At 44.9% G+C, this 18,248-nt stretch overlaps 1 protein-coding gene across 1 annotated transcript in view; it reads right to left on the bottom strand.

Moving 5' to 3' along the window:
- Positions 1 to 371: 371 nt before the first annotated feature.
- LOC146074095 (organic cation/carnitine transporter 2-like) overlaps positions 372 to 18,248 on the bottom strand; it is a 98,183-nt gene continuing 80,306 nt past the window's right edge. The window contains exons 6-10 of the mRNA XM_083181837.1: positions 16,615 to 16,715; positions 7,141 to 7,355; positions 6,534 to 6,716; positions 5,671 to 5,806; positions 372 to 4,354 (exon numbers count right to left, since the gene is read on the bottom strand). Coding sequence (XP_083037963.1) covers positions 4,276 to 4,354; positions 5,671 to 5,806; positions 6,534 to 6,716; positions 7,141 to 7,355; positions 16,615 to 16,715 — 714 coding nt within the window. The 3' untranslated portion in view covers positions 372 to 4,275. The remainder of the gene's footprint in view (positions 4,355 to 5,670; positions 5,807 to 6,533; positions 6,717 to 7,140; positions 7,356 to 16,614; positions 16,716 to 18,248) is intronic.

Raw genomic sequence — 18,248 nt, 5'->3', positions numbered from 1 at the left:
ACCCCCACTATCAACGCCAACCCGAAGCGTGGCGAGCCCGCGAGGGGCGGCGGTACGCGTCCACCGACCTTTTCATACCCCCACTATCCACGCCGGCATGGAGTTGACTTTAGATAGTGTGGCGAGCGCAGCGAGCCACCGAGCACGAAGCTTGGCGAGCGGACGTGGAATACATGTAAAGTAATCCGCGTCCCCTTTCGGGGCTCGCTGCGCTCACCACGCTTCGGGCTTGGTGGCTCGCTGCGCTCGCCACACTATCTAAATTCAGCTCCACACCGACGTGGATAGTGGGGGTATGAAAAGGTCGGAGGACACGTACCGCCGCCCCTCGCGGGCTCGCTGCGCCAGCCACGCTTCGGGTTGGCGTTGATAGTGGGGGTGGCGTTAACAATGGGGGTGCATTTAACATTGCGAATCACATCGCATCGCATGCCACTTGCTGGCATGCATTGCTATGCGATGTTTAATTGTACAATCAGGGGCATTTTCCCGAAAATCACATTGCATACCATCGCATAGTACCTGGGGGTGTGCAAGGATGGAATAACATGCAAATCAGCAGGAAATGGCCAAAAATCGGCCAAAAATCGTCTGAAAATCGGACGCAAAATCGCATCGCAGATCAAATCGGCTCAAAAAATCGGCCGCAAATCGGCCGATAAATCGGATGCGATTTAGATGAAATCGGGCGCCGTGATAATACACAAGTACCGTATTTTGTTCTGAAAATAATATGGTATTTAATGGAAAAAGGTGCATAACATGACTTGTATAGGTTAGATAATGCATGTCCATACTGTGGCCCTCCAGCTGTTGTGATGCCTTGTTATAGTTTTAGCATTCCCTAATAGCAGAACTGTGGCAAGGCATGATGGGACTTGTAGTTTGGACGTGCCTGGCTTAGATGATAGATGTATGTGGACACATCTGTATCAGGTGAATATGACACAAATATATATATATATATATATATATATATATACACATGTATATATATATTCATGGAGAACAATTATAGTTCTATAAAATTATGAAACCTCATATATAGTATAGGCAAGGGATTCAAGATAAATGGCAATATGAAATTCTGGTGTAGTTTTGCTGAATAACAGGAGTTCATAATGGCTAAGTGGTGATTAGAATAGCACCCAATGCACAAGTGACCTTTGCGTTGCCTAGGACAATGTGACACAACTAAAAAAGAAGCATTAATTAAAATGGCAGCCAATTCCAAGATAACACGTGGAAGTATAAGCGAAAGAGTTACAATGTATGAACTAATAGGAACTATTGGAGGTTAGAATGCAGTTATTAGTTTACGCTAGGAGTTGCTGCACACACTTTTGGAGGACACACAGGAAAGTTTATAAACATAAATAAGGTGTAATGAGGTAATGTACAACAATCATTTGTTTTCAGCTACAATACAGTAAGAATTTGTTTGCGATGAGTTACAGTAATTTTCTGCAAGGCACCAGTTCATTAATGTGCCGGTTTTGTGTTTTAGATTATGCAGACATTGGCAAAAAGCAATGGCTTTTAGAGCATATACCCCAATGGAACAGGTTTTTTTAAAGAGAAAAACATATCACAGCAAGTTGTCTACTCTGGAATCAAGGGACTGCGAAGAATGCATTATTTTTGCGTTACCCAGTAGCTCCACATATGGTTTGTGGTTCAAATCAGTAACAAGTTTTAGTACTGAATGTCTTCCATTGTAGACTAATGCTGTGTACACACGGTGAGATTTGACATTAGATTTTGACTATATAGTCAAAATTGCATGCATATCACACAGGTTTTTACCTTGCGATCCCAAAGCACGCTCCCAATGACAGAACACATCGAAACCCAGATAGACAGGGCAGCAATGACTATATAGCGCAAATCTAATGTAGATTGTAGGATTTGTATGTAAATAGTACAGTTAGCAAAGATTGCATAGCACTCGAATCTTAAGTCAAATAGCAAGGGGATCTCACCATGTGTACACACCATTAGAGTTTGTGATCAGTGGGGGACATTATTTTGTAGTAAGCGCCCAAATCTGCTGGATATTGCTAAAAGGAAGATAAGGTCACTAGGTCTACAACAACTAGGTCGACAAGCATTAGGTCGATATGCATGAACGTCGACATTACGGAAGGTCGACGGTGTCATTAGGTCAACAGGTTCATTAGGTTGACAGTCAAAAGGTCGATATGGGGGTTTTCACTTTTATTTTTAGCAGACACGTGCTGACAGGCGGTATTTCATGCCCTACCATCCACTAGGGCAGGGCTCCTCAAACCCCGGGCACCAGTTCGCCACGGCAACCAGATTCTGCTTCCAGGCGGCCAGATTTTTTTTTTGGGGGTGGGAGGGGGAGGCAGCAGAATCTGGTCATGGCCGGGTGCATGGCAGAGCAGGTCTGCCACAGCTATTTCAAAGCTCCAGCCGGCATCACAACCCAGTACTGCAGCCACAGCAGTCCGGCCTCCCCCGTACACGCAGCAGTTCCGGCTCCTCCTCCAGCTGGAAGGGCACCATGTACCCGGCTGCCGCCACCACTAACCATCAGCCGCTGTCAGATCCCGGCCTCCCCCTCACACAGCAGCAGCTCCAGCACCTCCCCGCACACAGCAGTGGCAGCTATGGCTGGGAGGGCACCCGGCCGCTGCCACCACTAACCCCATGCTGCTGTCAGATCCCAGCCTCCCCCGCACAAAGCAGTAGCTCCGGGTGCAAGGCCACCATGTAACTTGGCCACCGCCGCTGTTACTAACCCCTAGCTGCTGTCAGCAGGGAGACTAAGGCATAGCAACAAGCATTTACCCCTGGCAGAGCAGGTTAACCCCTTGGCAACGAGCAGGGTAACCCTTGGCAGACCATGGTAACCCCATAGCAACAAGCATTTAACCCTGGCAACGCATATCAACCCCTGGCAGAGCATGTTAACCCCATTGGCAATGAGCATGTTAACCCCTGGCATCAAGCATGAAAACCATAGCAACGAGTATGTAGGTAAGCAGAACCTATGTGACATAATATGTAATTACGGCATGTGGTGTCATTTGTAATGAGCATTACGATGTTTGGTATAATGTGTAATGGACATTTCGGCGTGTGGTATATGTAATGGGCATTATGACGTGCGTAAATGTTTGTGGCGCACCTTCGGCACGCACTGTCCCTATTATTTTATCCTACATTTTTATCCTGGCTCATAGATTTTAAACAAATTTGTTGAGCCCTTCACTAGGGTGTGGTGGGAAAATAAAATAGTGTGTAGCGGGGCACCATGCTCGAGGTGTCATGTGAGGGGACTTGTCGACATTTGGGACAAAAAAGGTGAAAAATCCCATGACGACCTTTTGACTGTCGACCTTATCCTATGTTGACCTTCAGTCATGTCGACCTAGTTGCGGTCTATCCAATGATCCATACCTGCTAAAAGGTTAGGTCAGGGTTACCCAAAACTCTTTTAATCACCCCAAGACTAATGGTTTCTCATTGAGAAAGTCAGAAAACAATATTAAGTTAAATAAATTGTGTTTATATCTCATCCTTAGGATGTTATGTGGTAATGGACACGATTCACTTCTGTTTGTCTACATTTTGACTATTACATTGAACATAAAGAAGTTGAATTGGTCATGGACCACCAACCCAGGGCACACAGTTTGGGAACCAATGGGTTAGCTGTTACTAGTTGCCAAGTATTGCACTCGCTAAGTACTCTAGTAGGACAATGGAACACGGGTGGCCCAGTTTTAACTCACAGTAAAGAAGGAGCAAGTGGACCCAAGCAAATATGTACAAAATAAAAACAACAATATAGTAGATTTATAAATAAATGTAAAAACAAAACATTTTTTTTTAGTACAGGTAGTTATAACCTATTATGTTTTGTGCGTTTAGCTATATTCCACCCCACCCTCTCGTTCCCCTACTCCGTGTTTATGATCTTTCAATCTTCAGTGTCTGGACTTGCAAAATAATATTCTGTGCCAATTTTATTAAGAGATGGAAAAAAAATGTGGCACATCAGTTACAGTGGCTTTTTTTCCCGATCTGCTGCAGGAGACCCAAATAACACAATTTTTTTTGTGTTGAAGATTTAATGCACACTACCATGGCAATCCTGGTATAGGTGGTGTTTTGTCCTGCTGTGTATATCATCGCGCCCATAGCCTATAGTCTCTAGGGATGTGGGATGAAAACATGGCAGTTCAGTTTTGGACAAACACCTTCAGATAATGATCCATTCTGTGTAAAGATGAATGCATTGCAGTCTCATAATGCAGTGTTGGAAAGTACCCTCACGTTTCCATTCTTCTGTCGTGAAAGTCTAATTCCCCTTTTGTACTTAAATCTAAAAGGGAGAGGAAAAAAAAGGGGGGGGGGGGAGGGGGGAATGAAAAATATACCCAATAAAAATATCTTCCCTCCTAAATTAATCTCACACAGACCTACTGGTTAGTATAGTGACTGGACAGGTAAACATTTTGTCTATTCCTACAGGTAAGCATCTGATACTATTTCCTGCCATCACCTATTAATAGAACAGGCTACCAGCTACTTGTCGGATGGACTTCCTGTGGCATCACATTCCTCGTGAACATAAACACACACAATGCATATCTTTAGTTGCACACTGGACTGTCATAGTGCTTCCCTTTGCTCATGTTTCCAGCAGGACGACCTCTATATTTCTTTCCCACTAGACTCTTGCCATAGCTACCCAATCCCTAAGCACTACAAAGAACAAGACACTTGTTTGGTACATTTAATAAAGGGATGGGTTTTTATGAAGGTGTCTAAACAGCTAACAATAAGCAATCCTGGTGTGTGCCTGCCACCACCATCACCCACTGCCAGTTGGGTGTGGTTCAATAAACCTACAATAAAACGTTAGACCGTCAACAGGTCGACCATAAATGGTTGACATGAAAAAGATAGTCAAGATTAAAAAACGTATACCTGGTCGGCAGCAAAGCCACTGGAATTGCATATGGGGTTGCAGCCACAAGGTGTGACATGCCCCTGAAGCAGTTGCAACACTTCTCTTGTCCCGTTACCTCCCACAAACTATCCCTTACAGTTTGCAAATAAAGCCTCCCTGCAAACGCCGTTACAAGACCATCACTTCACATGTACATTGGGACTTCGAAATCAGAACTAGAAATTGAACCATTGCATACAACATAAATTGGAAGGCAGTTACAATCCTGGCGGTCAGAATACCGGCGTTCAAAATCCTGACGCCGGAATCCCGACCACCGGTATCCCGACACTTTCTCCCTCTGTGGGGAGAAAGGGAGAATAAATTAGTGTGCCGAGTGCAACAAGGAACCGGGCCTGCTGCGTGGCGAGCGCAGCGTGCCCGCAAGGGGGGGAGATCCACGTCCCCCCCCTTGTCGAGATTTCGGCAGTCGGGAATTCCCTCTGATTATCATACAAGTAAATAGGTAACTATCTTCCAATAAAATTATGTCTTGAAACATTCCAGATTGCGGGGAATACTCCAATAATTTGATTGGCTACAATATCTCCTTTAAGCTCAAATGAACTCTGAAGTTAAATAAAATTGTAGTGCCAAAAGCACAGTAAGGAGGCAGTTGTGCTGGAAACAAGGGAGTGAGACTTAAAAACACACAGAATAAGAATGAGCAATGACACTTTACATACCCGTTTACTCTGAGCATCTCTTCAATGGTGTCTGGCAGCGGCATGCCAAAGGTTTCCGGGAGAAATAAGGTAAAAATGGCGACAAGGACTGTGAGACTGCCCATCAATACAAAAGGCAAATGTCTGTCATAGGCACCTAAAGGAAATACAATGACCAAACATAAACAATATGTACAATGTGAATCACAATTACAGTAATAATCAGTCTCACAGACAAAAATGTGCAGAGTAACATAACTAATTATTGAATTATTGGACATAGGGGGTGATGTATCAAGCAGTAAAGAGAGGAGATGTTTACCAGTGAAGATAGCAACCAGTCAGCTTCTACTTATTTTAGAAAATAAAGGTGATATACCGCAAAGCGGATTGGTTTCTATGGCAACTCCCCCATTGGTCCACTTCTGAACTGTTTGGCATATCACCCCCCTATAAGAGTATCCAATTCGGTACGATCCGGAAGATAAAAACAGCCTGATTTTGGGCCAGATGCACTAAGCTTGGGATAAACAGCCAGCCAATCAGCTCCTGCCTGCCATGTCACAGACTGTGTTAAAACAATAACATTAATGATATAAAGTCCCTACTAATGGACAAAAGTAAACCCATTTATAATATAGTCAGCTAATGAGGTATAATTTACTTTAAATGAACCATTTGTTTCCTCACTTTGTACATGATGCAGAAGATTCAGAACTCTAAAATAGCAAGAACTGAGAATCCGATGTTAAATCTGTAGCAACAACACTGAACAGATGAGGCTTTAAAATAGAGTATATGAATTATAAGCAGACAGTAATTTACATATAAAATAACAACAACTATGCATGGAGTCACATCATCAATAAAGAAGCAAGTCTTACCTAGGTAAACAAAATAAGGGGATAAAATGCTGCCCAATCTGGATGCCATAGAACTGGCACCAAGTCCCATGTTCCTTACTACAGTAGGGTAAAGCTCAGCAGTGTACACGTATACTATGGAGAACGCAGACGTGATTCCAAACTTCCCAAGCATGACCAGCACGATGGACAGGATGTTAAGTTCTGCAATTAAACATACATCACAATATAAATGTATTTAACTTGATGCTGCACATACTGTATGAGGGGCTGATTCGGAGATTTAAAAAAAAAGTGCACCAAAGCATAATCAAGCTGCACTGCAAGGATGTGTGTGATCATATATAGTATATTATCTGCAGAGGGATACAGATGCGATAGGGGTGTGTCCAAATTAACACCTAAACAGCAATGTAAAAATAAATCTGTCCAGCATGTACAAATGTAGCCACATTCAGCTTTACCGATATACACCTTAATCACTACAAAGCTGGCATGACTAGTGTGCCCGGGACTACGATGTGTGTGTGTATGCATGCTCCTTTTGTAGGAACACATCTGGCTGGGCCTAGTCGCAGCATGGTGTATTGCAGCTTGCATTGCAACATGGCGTGTTCCATGGGTTTACCTTGAGGCACTAGCTGTATGAAGAGAAGAACAACTCCGCCAAGGAACAGCGTGCTAGATGTAGAGTATCTGCGGGAAAATTTGCGAAGCAGCACCCAGGCTATTATATATGCAGGGACTTCGATAATAGCAGACAGGAAGCAGTTTACATACGGGTCGCCGTGCAAATTGGGAGTGTTAAGGGATAAGCCAAAGTATCCCACTGATATTACCATCCTGCAACAGAAAATACATATGTCAAGGACAAAACTTGATGAAAAAGATTCCTTTACAAAAGACTATGGGGTTTATTCTAGTTCATTCTTTCTGACAAAATCCTTCTTAGATGGACAAAACCATGTGCACTGCAGGGGGGCAGATGTAACATATGCAGAGAGAATTAGATTTGGGTGAGTTTTTTTGTTTCTGTGCAGGGAAAATACTGACTGCATGATTTTACACTGCAATATACTGTAGATCTCACTTTGAAGAAAAACCCCACCCAAATCTAATTCTCTCTGCACAAGTTACATCTGCCCCACCCGCAGTGCACATGGTTTTGTCCATCTAAGAAGGATTTTGTCAGAAAGAATGAACTAGAATAACCCCCTATATGACATAGTACCAAAAGCCTGCCATCATGTCCTAAATGTTCCAAATGGGATTTGATTGGAGAAAAACCATGCACCTTATTTACCTTTTACCATATTTCTTTAAATTAATTGTAATATTTAGAGTTATTTAAATATACAGTAATTATGGTTATTGATTATAACCACCTAGCAAGCAAAATAAACAATACACTAATGTGCACCTTGCTCAATACCTGCATGGAAATAGTTTCTTAGGCTTTCAGGCCTGTGTTCCATGCAGCTCTCTTAAAGGCCAATTTTCTTGGGCGTATGCTGCAAATAATAAGTATCCTGCAAATCCCCAATACCTTCTGCCATCCCTCCTGCATCCACTTTGCCTATACCCATTAAAACTAGTAACCCCAGGGCCGGCGCTACCCACTCAGCAGCTCCTGCAAAGCAGGGAGGCTCCATGCTGAAAAGGCGCTCCCTCCCTCCCTGCTCTGCTAAAGCTGCCTCAGCCCTCACTGTCACTGCCTCCGGCACGCCGCCCGCAGCGCCTGTCTGACAGCGGGCGGGCGGCAGTATAAAGAGCTGCTCCCTGCACCGCGCACACACTGTCCTCCTCCTGTGACCTGCCCCCTCTTCCTCACAGACACTTGCGCTGAGGCATGAAGCGCTGTCTGTGAATGCCTGGATGACATGTCATGTCCGGATCCACCCCCTACCCTTTGCTCCCTGCGCCTGTCAGCTGTCAAACAAATGACGAACAGGCAGCAGCGCCACCCTTCCTTCCCTCTTCTCAGTGTGCTGCTCCAGTGCCACTGCCAGTCCTCAACACTCCGCCCCCTCTATCTCCTCTCTTCTTCTTCCATCTCCTCCTTCTCTCTCCTCCTTTCCCCCTCAGTCAAGAGAGGGGTGTAATGGCATCCTCAGCGTCCTGCCTACGCAGATAGAAGAGGAGGGACTTCACAAGAGTTAAACAGCAAAAGAACAGTGAGTCTTTTATTATACATGTTTATAACAATTTTTTTAATAATTGTAGATTTTTTTAATATTCATTTAGACACTTTTTACATAATGGGCTGGGTTATGTGCCTAAAGGTGGCCATACATGCCGCAATAGCAGCGTGCGATGGGATGTGCGCTCCTGCGGGCATCAGAAAGTACAAAAAGTATGTGCTGCACATACTTTTTGTACTGCTTTTGGATCGCATCGCACGCGCATTACATTACCGTGCGATGAGATCTAGCATATAACGTATGCGACCTTTAGTGCCTGCAACATTTTGCGGACACAGCACTGAGAGGGTGTATGCATACATGTACATGCACCCGAGATCCTCCATAGTTGCATACGCTCCCACAATCGGGCTGCAGCTTGTTGCAATGGCAATGTGAAAGGGTGCAAAATTTATGGTTTGCAAGAGGGCACCGGACACCCTATCACCGGACCTGAGTAACCCTAAATTTATTAAAAAAACTAAAACAGAAAGAACAAACTGACTCTATCCAACAAGACTTTCTCTCTCTAGCATTCTATCTCTCCCGTTTCAGAAATATACTTATGAAAACTTATCTTTCTCCCGTTATACCTTATTTTTGTCTCGCTTTATTCTTTTAAAGCCATTCATTTGTATATATTTGTTTATTTTTTGTACTTATCCCTCCTGATCCGATAACATATTAGAAATAATGCACCCAATCATTTTTGAAAAGGGGAAATAATCCTATCATAGAGACCTATAAAAGCTTTCCATAGACTGCACAAATAAGATAAATCCAATCATGGGAAAATTAGAATACCCTGGCAGTCACAAATCTGCACAACCATTCTGGTGTTCAGTAAGAAGATACATAATATCAGCAGCATATACATACATAATCCAAAAAACTAAAGCTTTCCATTGCTGCACGATAATTAGAATACATAAGGTTCTACAGCGGCACGGAGAAAGGAAACAACTATCCTTCAATTAAAACAATTAAGCAATCATGCAATTAACCTTTGCCGCTTCCAAAACCCGCTCAGCTCAGGAGAGGCACACCAATCCCAGTGTGACCAAGCTCCAAAAGCGAAACGCGCGTCACTTCTGGTCCGCATGCTCACCGAGGAGGTGAGACACGGACCAACACTGCTTTCTCCAGCACATCATTCCCAAGCCACTGAGACAGATCCGACAGAACCGGTTTGTGAGTATACAGTAGCACCACACACAGTGCTGCTGTCAGAGGTCTGGGTTGCTGCTGGCATCATTCGCAGCCACAGACTTAGCTAATGGGGACACGTATTTACCGGCAAATAAATTCCTGCACACAAAAGCAATTATCTGTACACACGATACTGCGGTCACAGGTCTAGGTGGCTACTAGTATCATTCACAGCCACAAGATTACTAGAGTGGGACACGTATCTGCCGGCATATAAAGATAAATTTCTGCACACAAAAGCAATTGTCTACTGTATGTACAGAATGACTCTGTGTAAGTAGAGCAGATATTTGATTGCATTATAGCACCGCATATTATACCACTGTCAGGGGTCTATGTGGCTACTGTTACCACTCGCAGCATCTTACAGAGTTGTGTATGAATTTCAATAGTGTTTGTGCATACTAGAAATTTGTCTCTACCGTCAACTATCCAATTTAGCAATACCTCATCTCGACAAGTTTCTCTAGATTTTGTACACCTACATTTTTGTTCATCAAATGCTTAAAAGACATAAAAGCTTCCTTAAATGCTTTGATGAGGATGACACTATATATCTGAAATCTTTTTGTCTTTGCTATTTGGCTAAGATATAGACACCAATACCGAGTGTCGACAACTCTGTCTTGATAAATGTAAATTTTACTGTGGATATGAAATTTATTCAAGCGGAAAAGAAACGATATTAGAGAAAGATATAAATGTTGAATTCTACTCTTTCCTCAAATCTCTTTATTCAACGGTCTCTCTCATTTTGACAAACGTTTACACATGCCCTGCAAATGCTGAATCATTAGGACTAGTGCCGACATTTGCTTTCAGAACAGCAGAAGACCGTTACCTATGTATTTCTGTCTGTGTGACACCTACCACTATCTATCATCTGCCATTCTATGTCCAGAGGACAAATGCCAGAAAGCAGAATAATATCCTTTTTACACCAAAATCCCTGGTCGGACCCTGGTCTTTGAACATGAGAGTTTCCAGGGTTGGACCCAGCTTCATACCCCACTTACACAGCACTGCGACCCAGGTCTGTGCCGTTTACACTGAACCTGGGTCTGCCCTGCTTTTCCCTATGGATGACATTAAAAATGTCCTTTTAGGACTGATAAACTGCCATACAACCTTCCCTCAATGATTAAAAAATAAAAATAAAAAGACATGACTAGTCAGCATTGAAAAATGTTGGTATGTTTATTTTGTAAAATATTTTTCAAAAAGTTTTATTCAGTGCTTAAGCACACATAGCGGTATAAAAGTGCAGCATCACCCATGTGCTCTCCCCAGCCCCTTCCCCTGCAGCAGCAGACCGAATCACCCATGTGCTCTGCCCAGCCCCCCCCCCCCCCCCCCCCATTATGATTTCTGTGTGCACTGCCCGTATCCTTTCTGGCTGCTGTCTTTTGCCACTGCAGCACACTGTGGAAAGGCTTCCGGCACTTCTGGTATGCATTCAGAACTACCCGGATGTCCCAACCATTTACACCGCCCACGACCAAGGTCCAACCAGTGTTCAACCCTGGTCAGGACCTGGGTAGGAGACCAGTGTTACTGGACCTGGGTTGGCCCCTTTTACACCAAAGCTGACCTGGGTCCAACCTGGGTTATCCCTTGGTGTAAAAGGGGTATGTCTCTTTTATTAAAGAGTGTCAACGTTATATACTAATGGATTTAGGAGGGAATCTGGGTAGGCTTCAAGCGATTCAAGATGAACCCCTTTACAATCTCATAGGGATAAGCCTATGTCCTCTCCTGTTTAGTCTGTGCTCAATGTCAGGGTTTGTGAGCGATGTCCTGGTCCGCAAGTGTAATGGTGTGTGGTCAGGTTTGTCACAACTCACTTTCATGTGCGGCGGCAGGTCTCTGCGCTGCGGAGTATTGTCTCCGTGTTGACAGTCTGGATGCTGTCTCTCCCCGGGTGCCGGTCAGCGTGCAGTTAGTCTTGTGCTGTGACATTACTCCAATGCTCTTCCCGGCTCTCGCGGGATTAGTTAGATCTCACGGCTGGGTGCGCCATTGTTCTTACTATCTGGTCCTTGTTGCCTATGTGGATTGGTTGTAGGGTGTGTGTATTTGTGGTTCCACCAACACGTTTTAGCTTAATAAAGCCTTTGTCAAGGTAGTTCCGCTCTGTCAGAATGAAACTGAAGGAAGGGGGAACGACAAAATATAGCCCCCAAGTTCAGATACGCGCCTGGCAGAGGCCAGTGCCAGTAAAAGGACCACCTTCCACGTCAGATAGCAAAGGTCCACTTCCTCCAAAGGTTCTAACACTGAAGTTTTAAGAACTGGAGAACCAAGTCGAGGTCCCAGGGAGCCCATGGAGGTCGAATGGGTGGTTGCAAATGCAGCACCCCCTGAAAGAAAGTCTGCACTTCAGGAAGGAAGGCTAGTTTATTTTGGAAAAAGATGGATAGAGCCGAGACCTGCACCTTCAGACCCAAAATCAATCCTTCTTGTAGAATAAGGACGAGTCTCGCCTTTTTAAACAGGGTCATGGAAACGCCACGCCGCTCACACCAAACCACATAGGAATGCCAAATGCGGTGATAGTGTGCTGAGATGACCTCTTTCCTTGCACGCAGCATAGTAGGTATCACTGCTCTAGGAATACCAGCATGCCTCAGGATGGACCTTTCAGCAGCCACGCCGTCAAATGAAGATGACTTAAATCTGGGAAGATGAAGGGTCCCTGGCTGAGAAGGTTGTCCTGAAGAGGCAGGGGCCACGGCTCGCCTATCAGCAGTGCTGTCAGATTGGCGTACCAAGACCGACGTGGCCAGTCTGGTGCTATCAACATAGCCGTGACTCCTTCTCTACGGATGCGTTGAAGAACTCGAGGTATCAACGGGATCTGTGGAAAGAGGTACACAAATTGGAAGGGCCAAGGAGTGACCAGTGCATCCACCCCTTCTGCTTGAGGGTCTTGCGTCCGAGCGAAGTACCTGGGGAGTTGAAAGTTGTGTCGGGACGCCTTCCGGTCCACCCGAGGACGGCCCCACCGATGGATCAACCTCTGAAAAATCTGAGGGTGTAAGCACCATTCTCCCTGTACATCTTGCCGACTGAGAAAATCGGCCTCCCAGTTTTCTACTCCAGGTATGAAAATGGCAGACAGGGCTACAGCATTAGTCTGCGCCCAAAGCAGCATTCTGTCTACCTCCTTCATGGCCGCGCAACTGCGGGTGCCTCCCTACTTGTTGATGTATGCGATGGCCGTGGATTTGTCGGACTGGACACAGATGGCCTTGCCCTGAAGGAGACGTTTCGTCTGGAGAAGGGCGTAATGGACTGCTGTTAGTTCTAGAACATTGATTGAGAAAAGACTCTCCTGTCTTGTCCATAACCCCTGGAACTGGTGTTCCAAGGTGACCGCTCCCCAACCCCAGAGGGTGGTGTCAGTGGCGAGGAGGGTCCAATCCCAAATCGCAAACCTTTTTCCTTGCTGGAGGTTGGTGGTGTTGAGCCACCACAGTAAGGACAGATGAGCTCAAGGGGATAGGGTCACCATCTGTTGTAGGTGAAGGGGAGATCCCGGCCACTGATCAAGAAGCGACAGCCGAAATGGGCGAGAGTGGAAACGCCTGTACTGTATGGCCTCGAAAGTGGAGACAATCTTCCCCAGGAGCCTGGTACAAAGGTGAATGGACACCTGTCTGCGACGCAGAACAAGCCTGACCAAGGCCTCTAAGGATTGGATCTTGCCGGATGGTAAAAAGGCTTTCATCTGGACTGTGTCCAGGATCATCCCTAGAAACAATAGTTCGAAGTTGAGGATCCATCCATGGGATATCAGGGTTCTCTGAGTGAGAAGGATGTTCTCCAGGAGGGTCTCCTGAGAAAGACTCTTCAGCAGAAGGTTGTCCATATAGGGTGATTGTCACACCTTGAGTGCGGAGAACCTCCATCATCACCGCCATAACCTTGGTGAAAATCCGAGGTGCTGACGAGAGGCCAAATGGGAGTGCCTGGAACTGCCAGTGATGATCCTTCACTGCAAACCAAAGGAATGCTTGGTGAGAGGACCAGATGGGGATGTGTAGGTATGCATCCTTGATATCGAACTCTCCCTGTTTCAACCCCTGTATCACTGACTGCAGGGACTCCATTTTGAATTTGACCACCTGCAAGTATGGGTTCAAATAATTTAAATTTAAAGTGGGGCGTACCGAGCCATCCGGCTTTGGCACAAGAAAAACACTGGAGTAGAAGCCTTGGGTACGCTGTTCTGCAGGGACCGGAACCACCACTTCTGTGTCTCTCAATTTGACAATGGCTGCCAATAACAGTTGCCCCTTCTCTGGAGGAACTGGCAGTCATGTCTTGAAGAACCTGTTTCGGAGAGATAAACGGAAATTAATCTTGTATCCTAGGGCCACAAGTCCCTTACCCATGAGTCCTGACAGGACTGGAGCCAGACGTGACTGAAGTTCCATAGGTCGAGCCCCCACCCTGGGGTCCCCCAGATGGGACGGAAGACCATCATCCTGTGGGCTTGGTGGTCTTGGGGTCCAGTGTGGTTGTAGAGGCGCCTCTGGCGTGACCCCTGGAACCTCGGTGTGATGGAGCACCACCTCCCTCTGGATCAACCCCTAAATCTGTTTGAGGGGCGAAAGGACAGAAAGGAAGGAACCTGGGTGGTCCTGCGAGAAGGAGGCGGTACTGCCGAAGGAAGGAAGTGAGACTTACCTCCTGTCGTCTGGGATATCCATTTATCCAGCTTGGGGCCAAAAAGGACCTCCCCATTGAAGGCCAAGGCCTCCACTGCTCTTTTAGATTCGGCGTTCGTCTGCCACTGGCGCAGCAAGAGGGATCTTCGAGCAGAAATAGATAGCGCAGAAATTCTAGCTGCAACTATACAAATGTCTGGGGATGCCTCCATCAGAAAAGTTAAGGCTTCCTGAATCTGCTCTGACAGTTGAATGACAGTAGCAGGGTCTGAACCCTCACGTATCTCAGTTGAGATTTTTGAGGCCCACACACCTATGGCCTTATTAACCCAGCATCCGCCTTGCGCCGGTCGCTGTAACACCCCAGAGGCTGAAAAAATATTTTTCAGGGTTAACTCCAACTTGCGGTCAGAGATGTCCTTAAGGGTGGTGGTGCCAGGAACTGGGAGGACTGTCTTTTTTGACAGCCATGACACAGATGTATCCACGGAAGGTGGTATCTCTACCCTCTTTCTGCCTTCTGGCAGTAAAGGGTAATTTAATAAAAACCTGCGAGGGGTTTGAAAATGTTTGCCTGGAGGACTCCAGGCCTCCTTAACATGGTCATCTAATTCTTCCACAGTGGGGAAGTTGGATGACTGTTTCTGCTTTTTCCCAAAAAGGGAGGGTCGTGCAGTAGTATCCACACTGTCCGTTACATTACAAGCAACTTTGACTACACACTACCACAACCCCAAGGGAGAGTAGAGTATGTATAGAAGATCCAGATAGAAACACTGAATGGGAGAGACAGTGAAAGAGAGAAGCTGCTACAGGGTCTAAACAGCGCTATGGTATATATATATCTATATATATATATATATATATATATATATATATATATATATATATATATATATATACACACACATACATATACATATATACAGCGAGCTCTATAGCCCTAATGTTTAACACAGCCCAACTGTCTTCACCTAGCTCTAAACCCCCACTATAACTCACATACCGGTTAAAACTGTAGCAGGACGGTCACCAGGACAGTAGGGATAACATGCAGCCTTGGGAGAGTGTGCAAGTGTAACACAGAGTACAAAGAAAATGGCCGCCGCCTGCACCCTGTAACGCTGGGGATAACCGGGGCTGCTGGGAGCACCGCACGGTAACTCCACCGCCCGCCCGGCAGCTCCATGGCACACGATTTAAATAAAAGGCGGCTAAAGCAGAGGATTTAAGTGCCCTGACCTCCGCTGCTAACAGCGAGGCAGGGTATACTAAAAGAGCTGCAGCACTGCCATCGGCGCTGTGGCTGGGGGAGGATCACGGCGTCCGTTTCATCTCCAGAGACGGTGGTCTTATGCAGCCAGGGAGCCGGGCGCAAACTGCAGCAGCCGGCTCCCTCCGGCAGGCTTCCCACATAGCAGGCAGATAGTAGAAGCAACTGTCTGCCTGTCCTCATTGAAAAAAAACTTGCTGCTATATTTATTATCAAAAGGCCAAGGAGTGAGCATAAGTGTGACCTGCTCCCTTGCGGGTACAATCTAAGGCTCCCTGAGAGGGGAAGAAGGGGAGGAGTTGGCAACACTAATTTTTATATTTAAAGTGCCCATGCTCCCTGTGGTCGCCTTCTATTCCCCAGTGTAACTCCAGTGACACCTAATGGATGAAGGAGAAAGAACATTACTTGGGGATAAAGCTAATCAAACAGATCTAAGGACAGGGGCAATAGTGCATTTCGGAGGAAAAACCTTTTTAACTATCAGTAGATAGTAGTTTAGGGCCCCTCCCCCTATGTAACTATCAGTAGAAACAGGTAACACTACAGCAGTATGGGACAAATACTTCCATTTTGATTGGGTGATGTATGCTTAAAGTACAAAAAAAAATACATCATCAATACAGACATAGATAGCATTGTTGGTAGAAGCAGAACAACAACTGACAAGGACGGTCTCCTATAAAATTTGATGAAAACTTCCGAATAGCACAAGTAATACAACGCTATTATTCAGCCCGTCAGCCTTTATCCGCTCTGCTACCTACCAGAGTAAAATTGAAAGAAATGTGATGATACGGATGTTCCTGGTTCTCAGCAGGTCATAAAACGTATAAGTCTTTTGAGACTGGTGCTTCAGGTCTTCCAGCTATTAAACCAAACACATAAAATCATTATTTAGATGTGAAGTTGGCTACTTATAATTTCATTCTAATTATTTTAGTTTTACTTTATGATCCATATCTACTTAACAAAAATACATACAACATGATTTGGTGGTGAGTTTCAACTATAAAAAGGGATTACAATAACAGATATGAATAATATACAGATGATATTTATGTTATAAACATGTGCAGTGTTCTGAACGGTGACAGGTGAGGCTCTGCCTTCCACAACACTGCTTCAAAGGGTTATCATTTGGCAAATCCCTAGTGTCAACGTGCTGGACAGGACCTGGATTTTCCTGCGACAAGTAACCTAGGAAACAGTAGTGATATTCGAAGTTTTCAACATGGTATAACTTGATAGATTGGTCATATTTCCAATGCTAGTAGAGCTCAGCTGTCCCTGAGTGGACAAATCACATGGTTACAGTCGGCCTACAGGTGAGCGCTGCAGTCAATTTGGAACCATGTTCTTCAGCAAATACAAAATTAGAGAACAATAAGACTATGTTAAGGGATGATTTGTTTAGCATCGATGTTCTGCCTAATAACCTGTAATGTTTAGCTGAGCACATATCAGTCTATTACAGAATGCTCTACTCTATATCACTACTATTCCTGCTCACCTCTATGCTTTGGGACCCTTCATGAAACTGTTGAGAAGGAAATAATTTTCTATAAAATGTCAAAGAATCCCATCCATCCCAACCTGTGGAAATTAATTAGCCACGGTAGAAGCAGGCCTACAGGCCTGTTAATGTCCTGATTCGTTACCGTTACCTATGTACAGATTATTACCACATCTGCTTTCCCCAAAACTGGACATTGCCCTAATCTAGTGGTTCCCAACCCAGGTCCTCAAGTACCCCCAACAGTGCACGTTTTCCAGGTCACCAAGCAGGTGCACTCATTATGCAGACACATTTCAAAAGATCCACAGGTGGAACTAATTATGTCACCTGTGATTCTGTGTGGAGACCTGGAAAACGTGTACTGTTGGGGGTACTTGAGGACCAGGGTTGTGAACCACTGCCCTAATCCAATGAGTCCATGAATAAAAGAACTAGTGGTCTATTACTTACCAACCTTAGCTCTATTAGTTCAAGGATGAGCAACATGTGGTACTACAGCTGCTGAGTAACTACACATCCCAGCATGCCCTGCCATGGTTTAAGCATTCGCTAACAGCATTTGGCAGAGCATTCTGGAATGTGTAGTTCTAAAGGTGCCCATACTTGGAGCAATGTGCTAAAGCAGCAAGCTTTTTGAACTAGATACGATGCAAAAAAGTACGAGTACGCATACTTATTTGTACTATGCAATGTGATGTGCGCAGGACTGCGCATCGCACGAGAATAACGCTCTGTGTATGGGCAACTTAAGATATCATTTTTCAGTTTTATGAGTGAAAAACAATAACAAATAATAATGAAAAAAAAAAAACAACAAAAAACGCCTTCTCTGGCATTATTACTTTTATTACACAATTCAGTTTTGTTTTTCTTGCTGTTTAT

The sequence above is a fragment of the Crinia signifera genome, chromosome 4, assembly GCF_055691185.1.
Source record: "Crinia signifera chromosome 4, ASM5569118v1, whole genome shotgun sequence".
Taxonomy (NCBI): domain Eukaryota; kingdom Metazoa; phylum Chordata; class Amphibia; order Anura; family Myobatrachidae; genus Crinia; species Crinia signifera.
The sequence above is the reverse complement of the archived record's forward strand: the minus strand, read 5'-3'. Positions and strand labels throughout refer to the sequence as shown.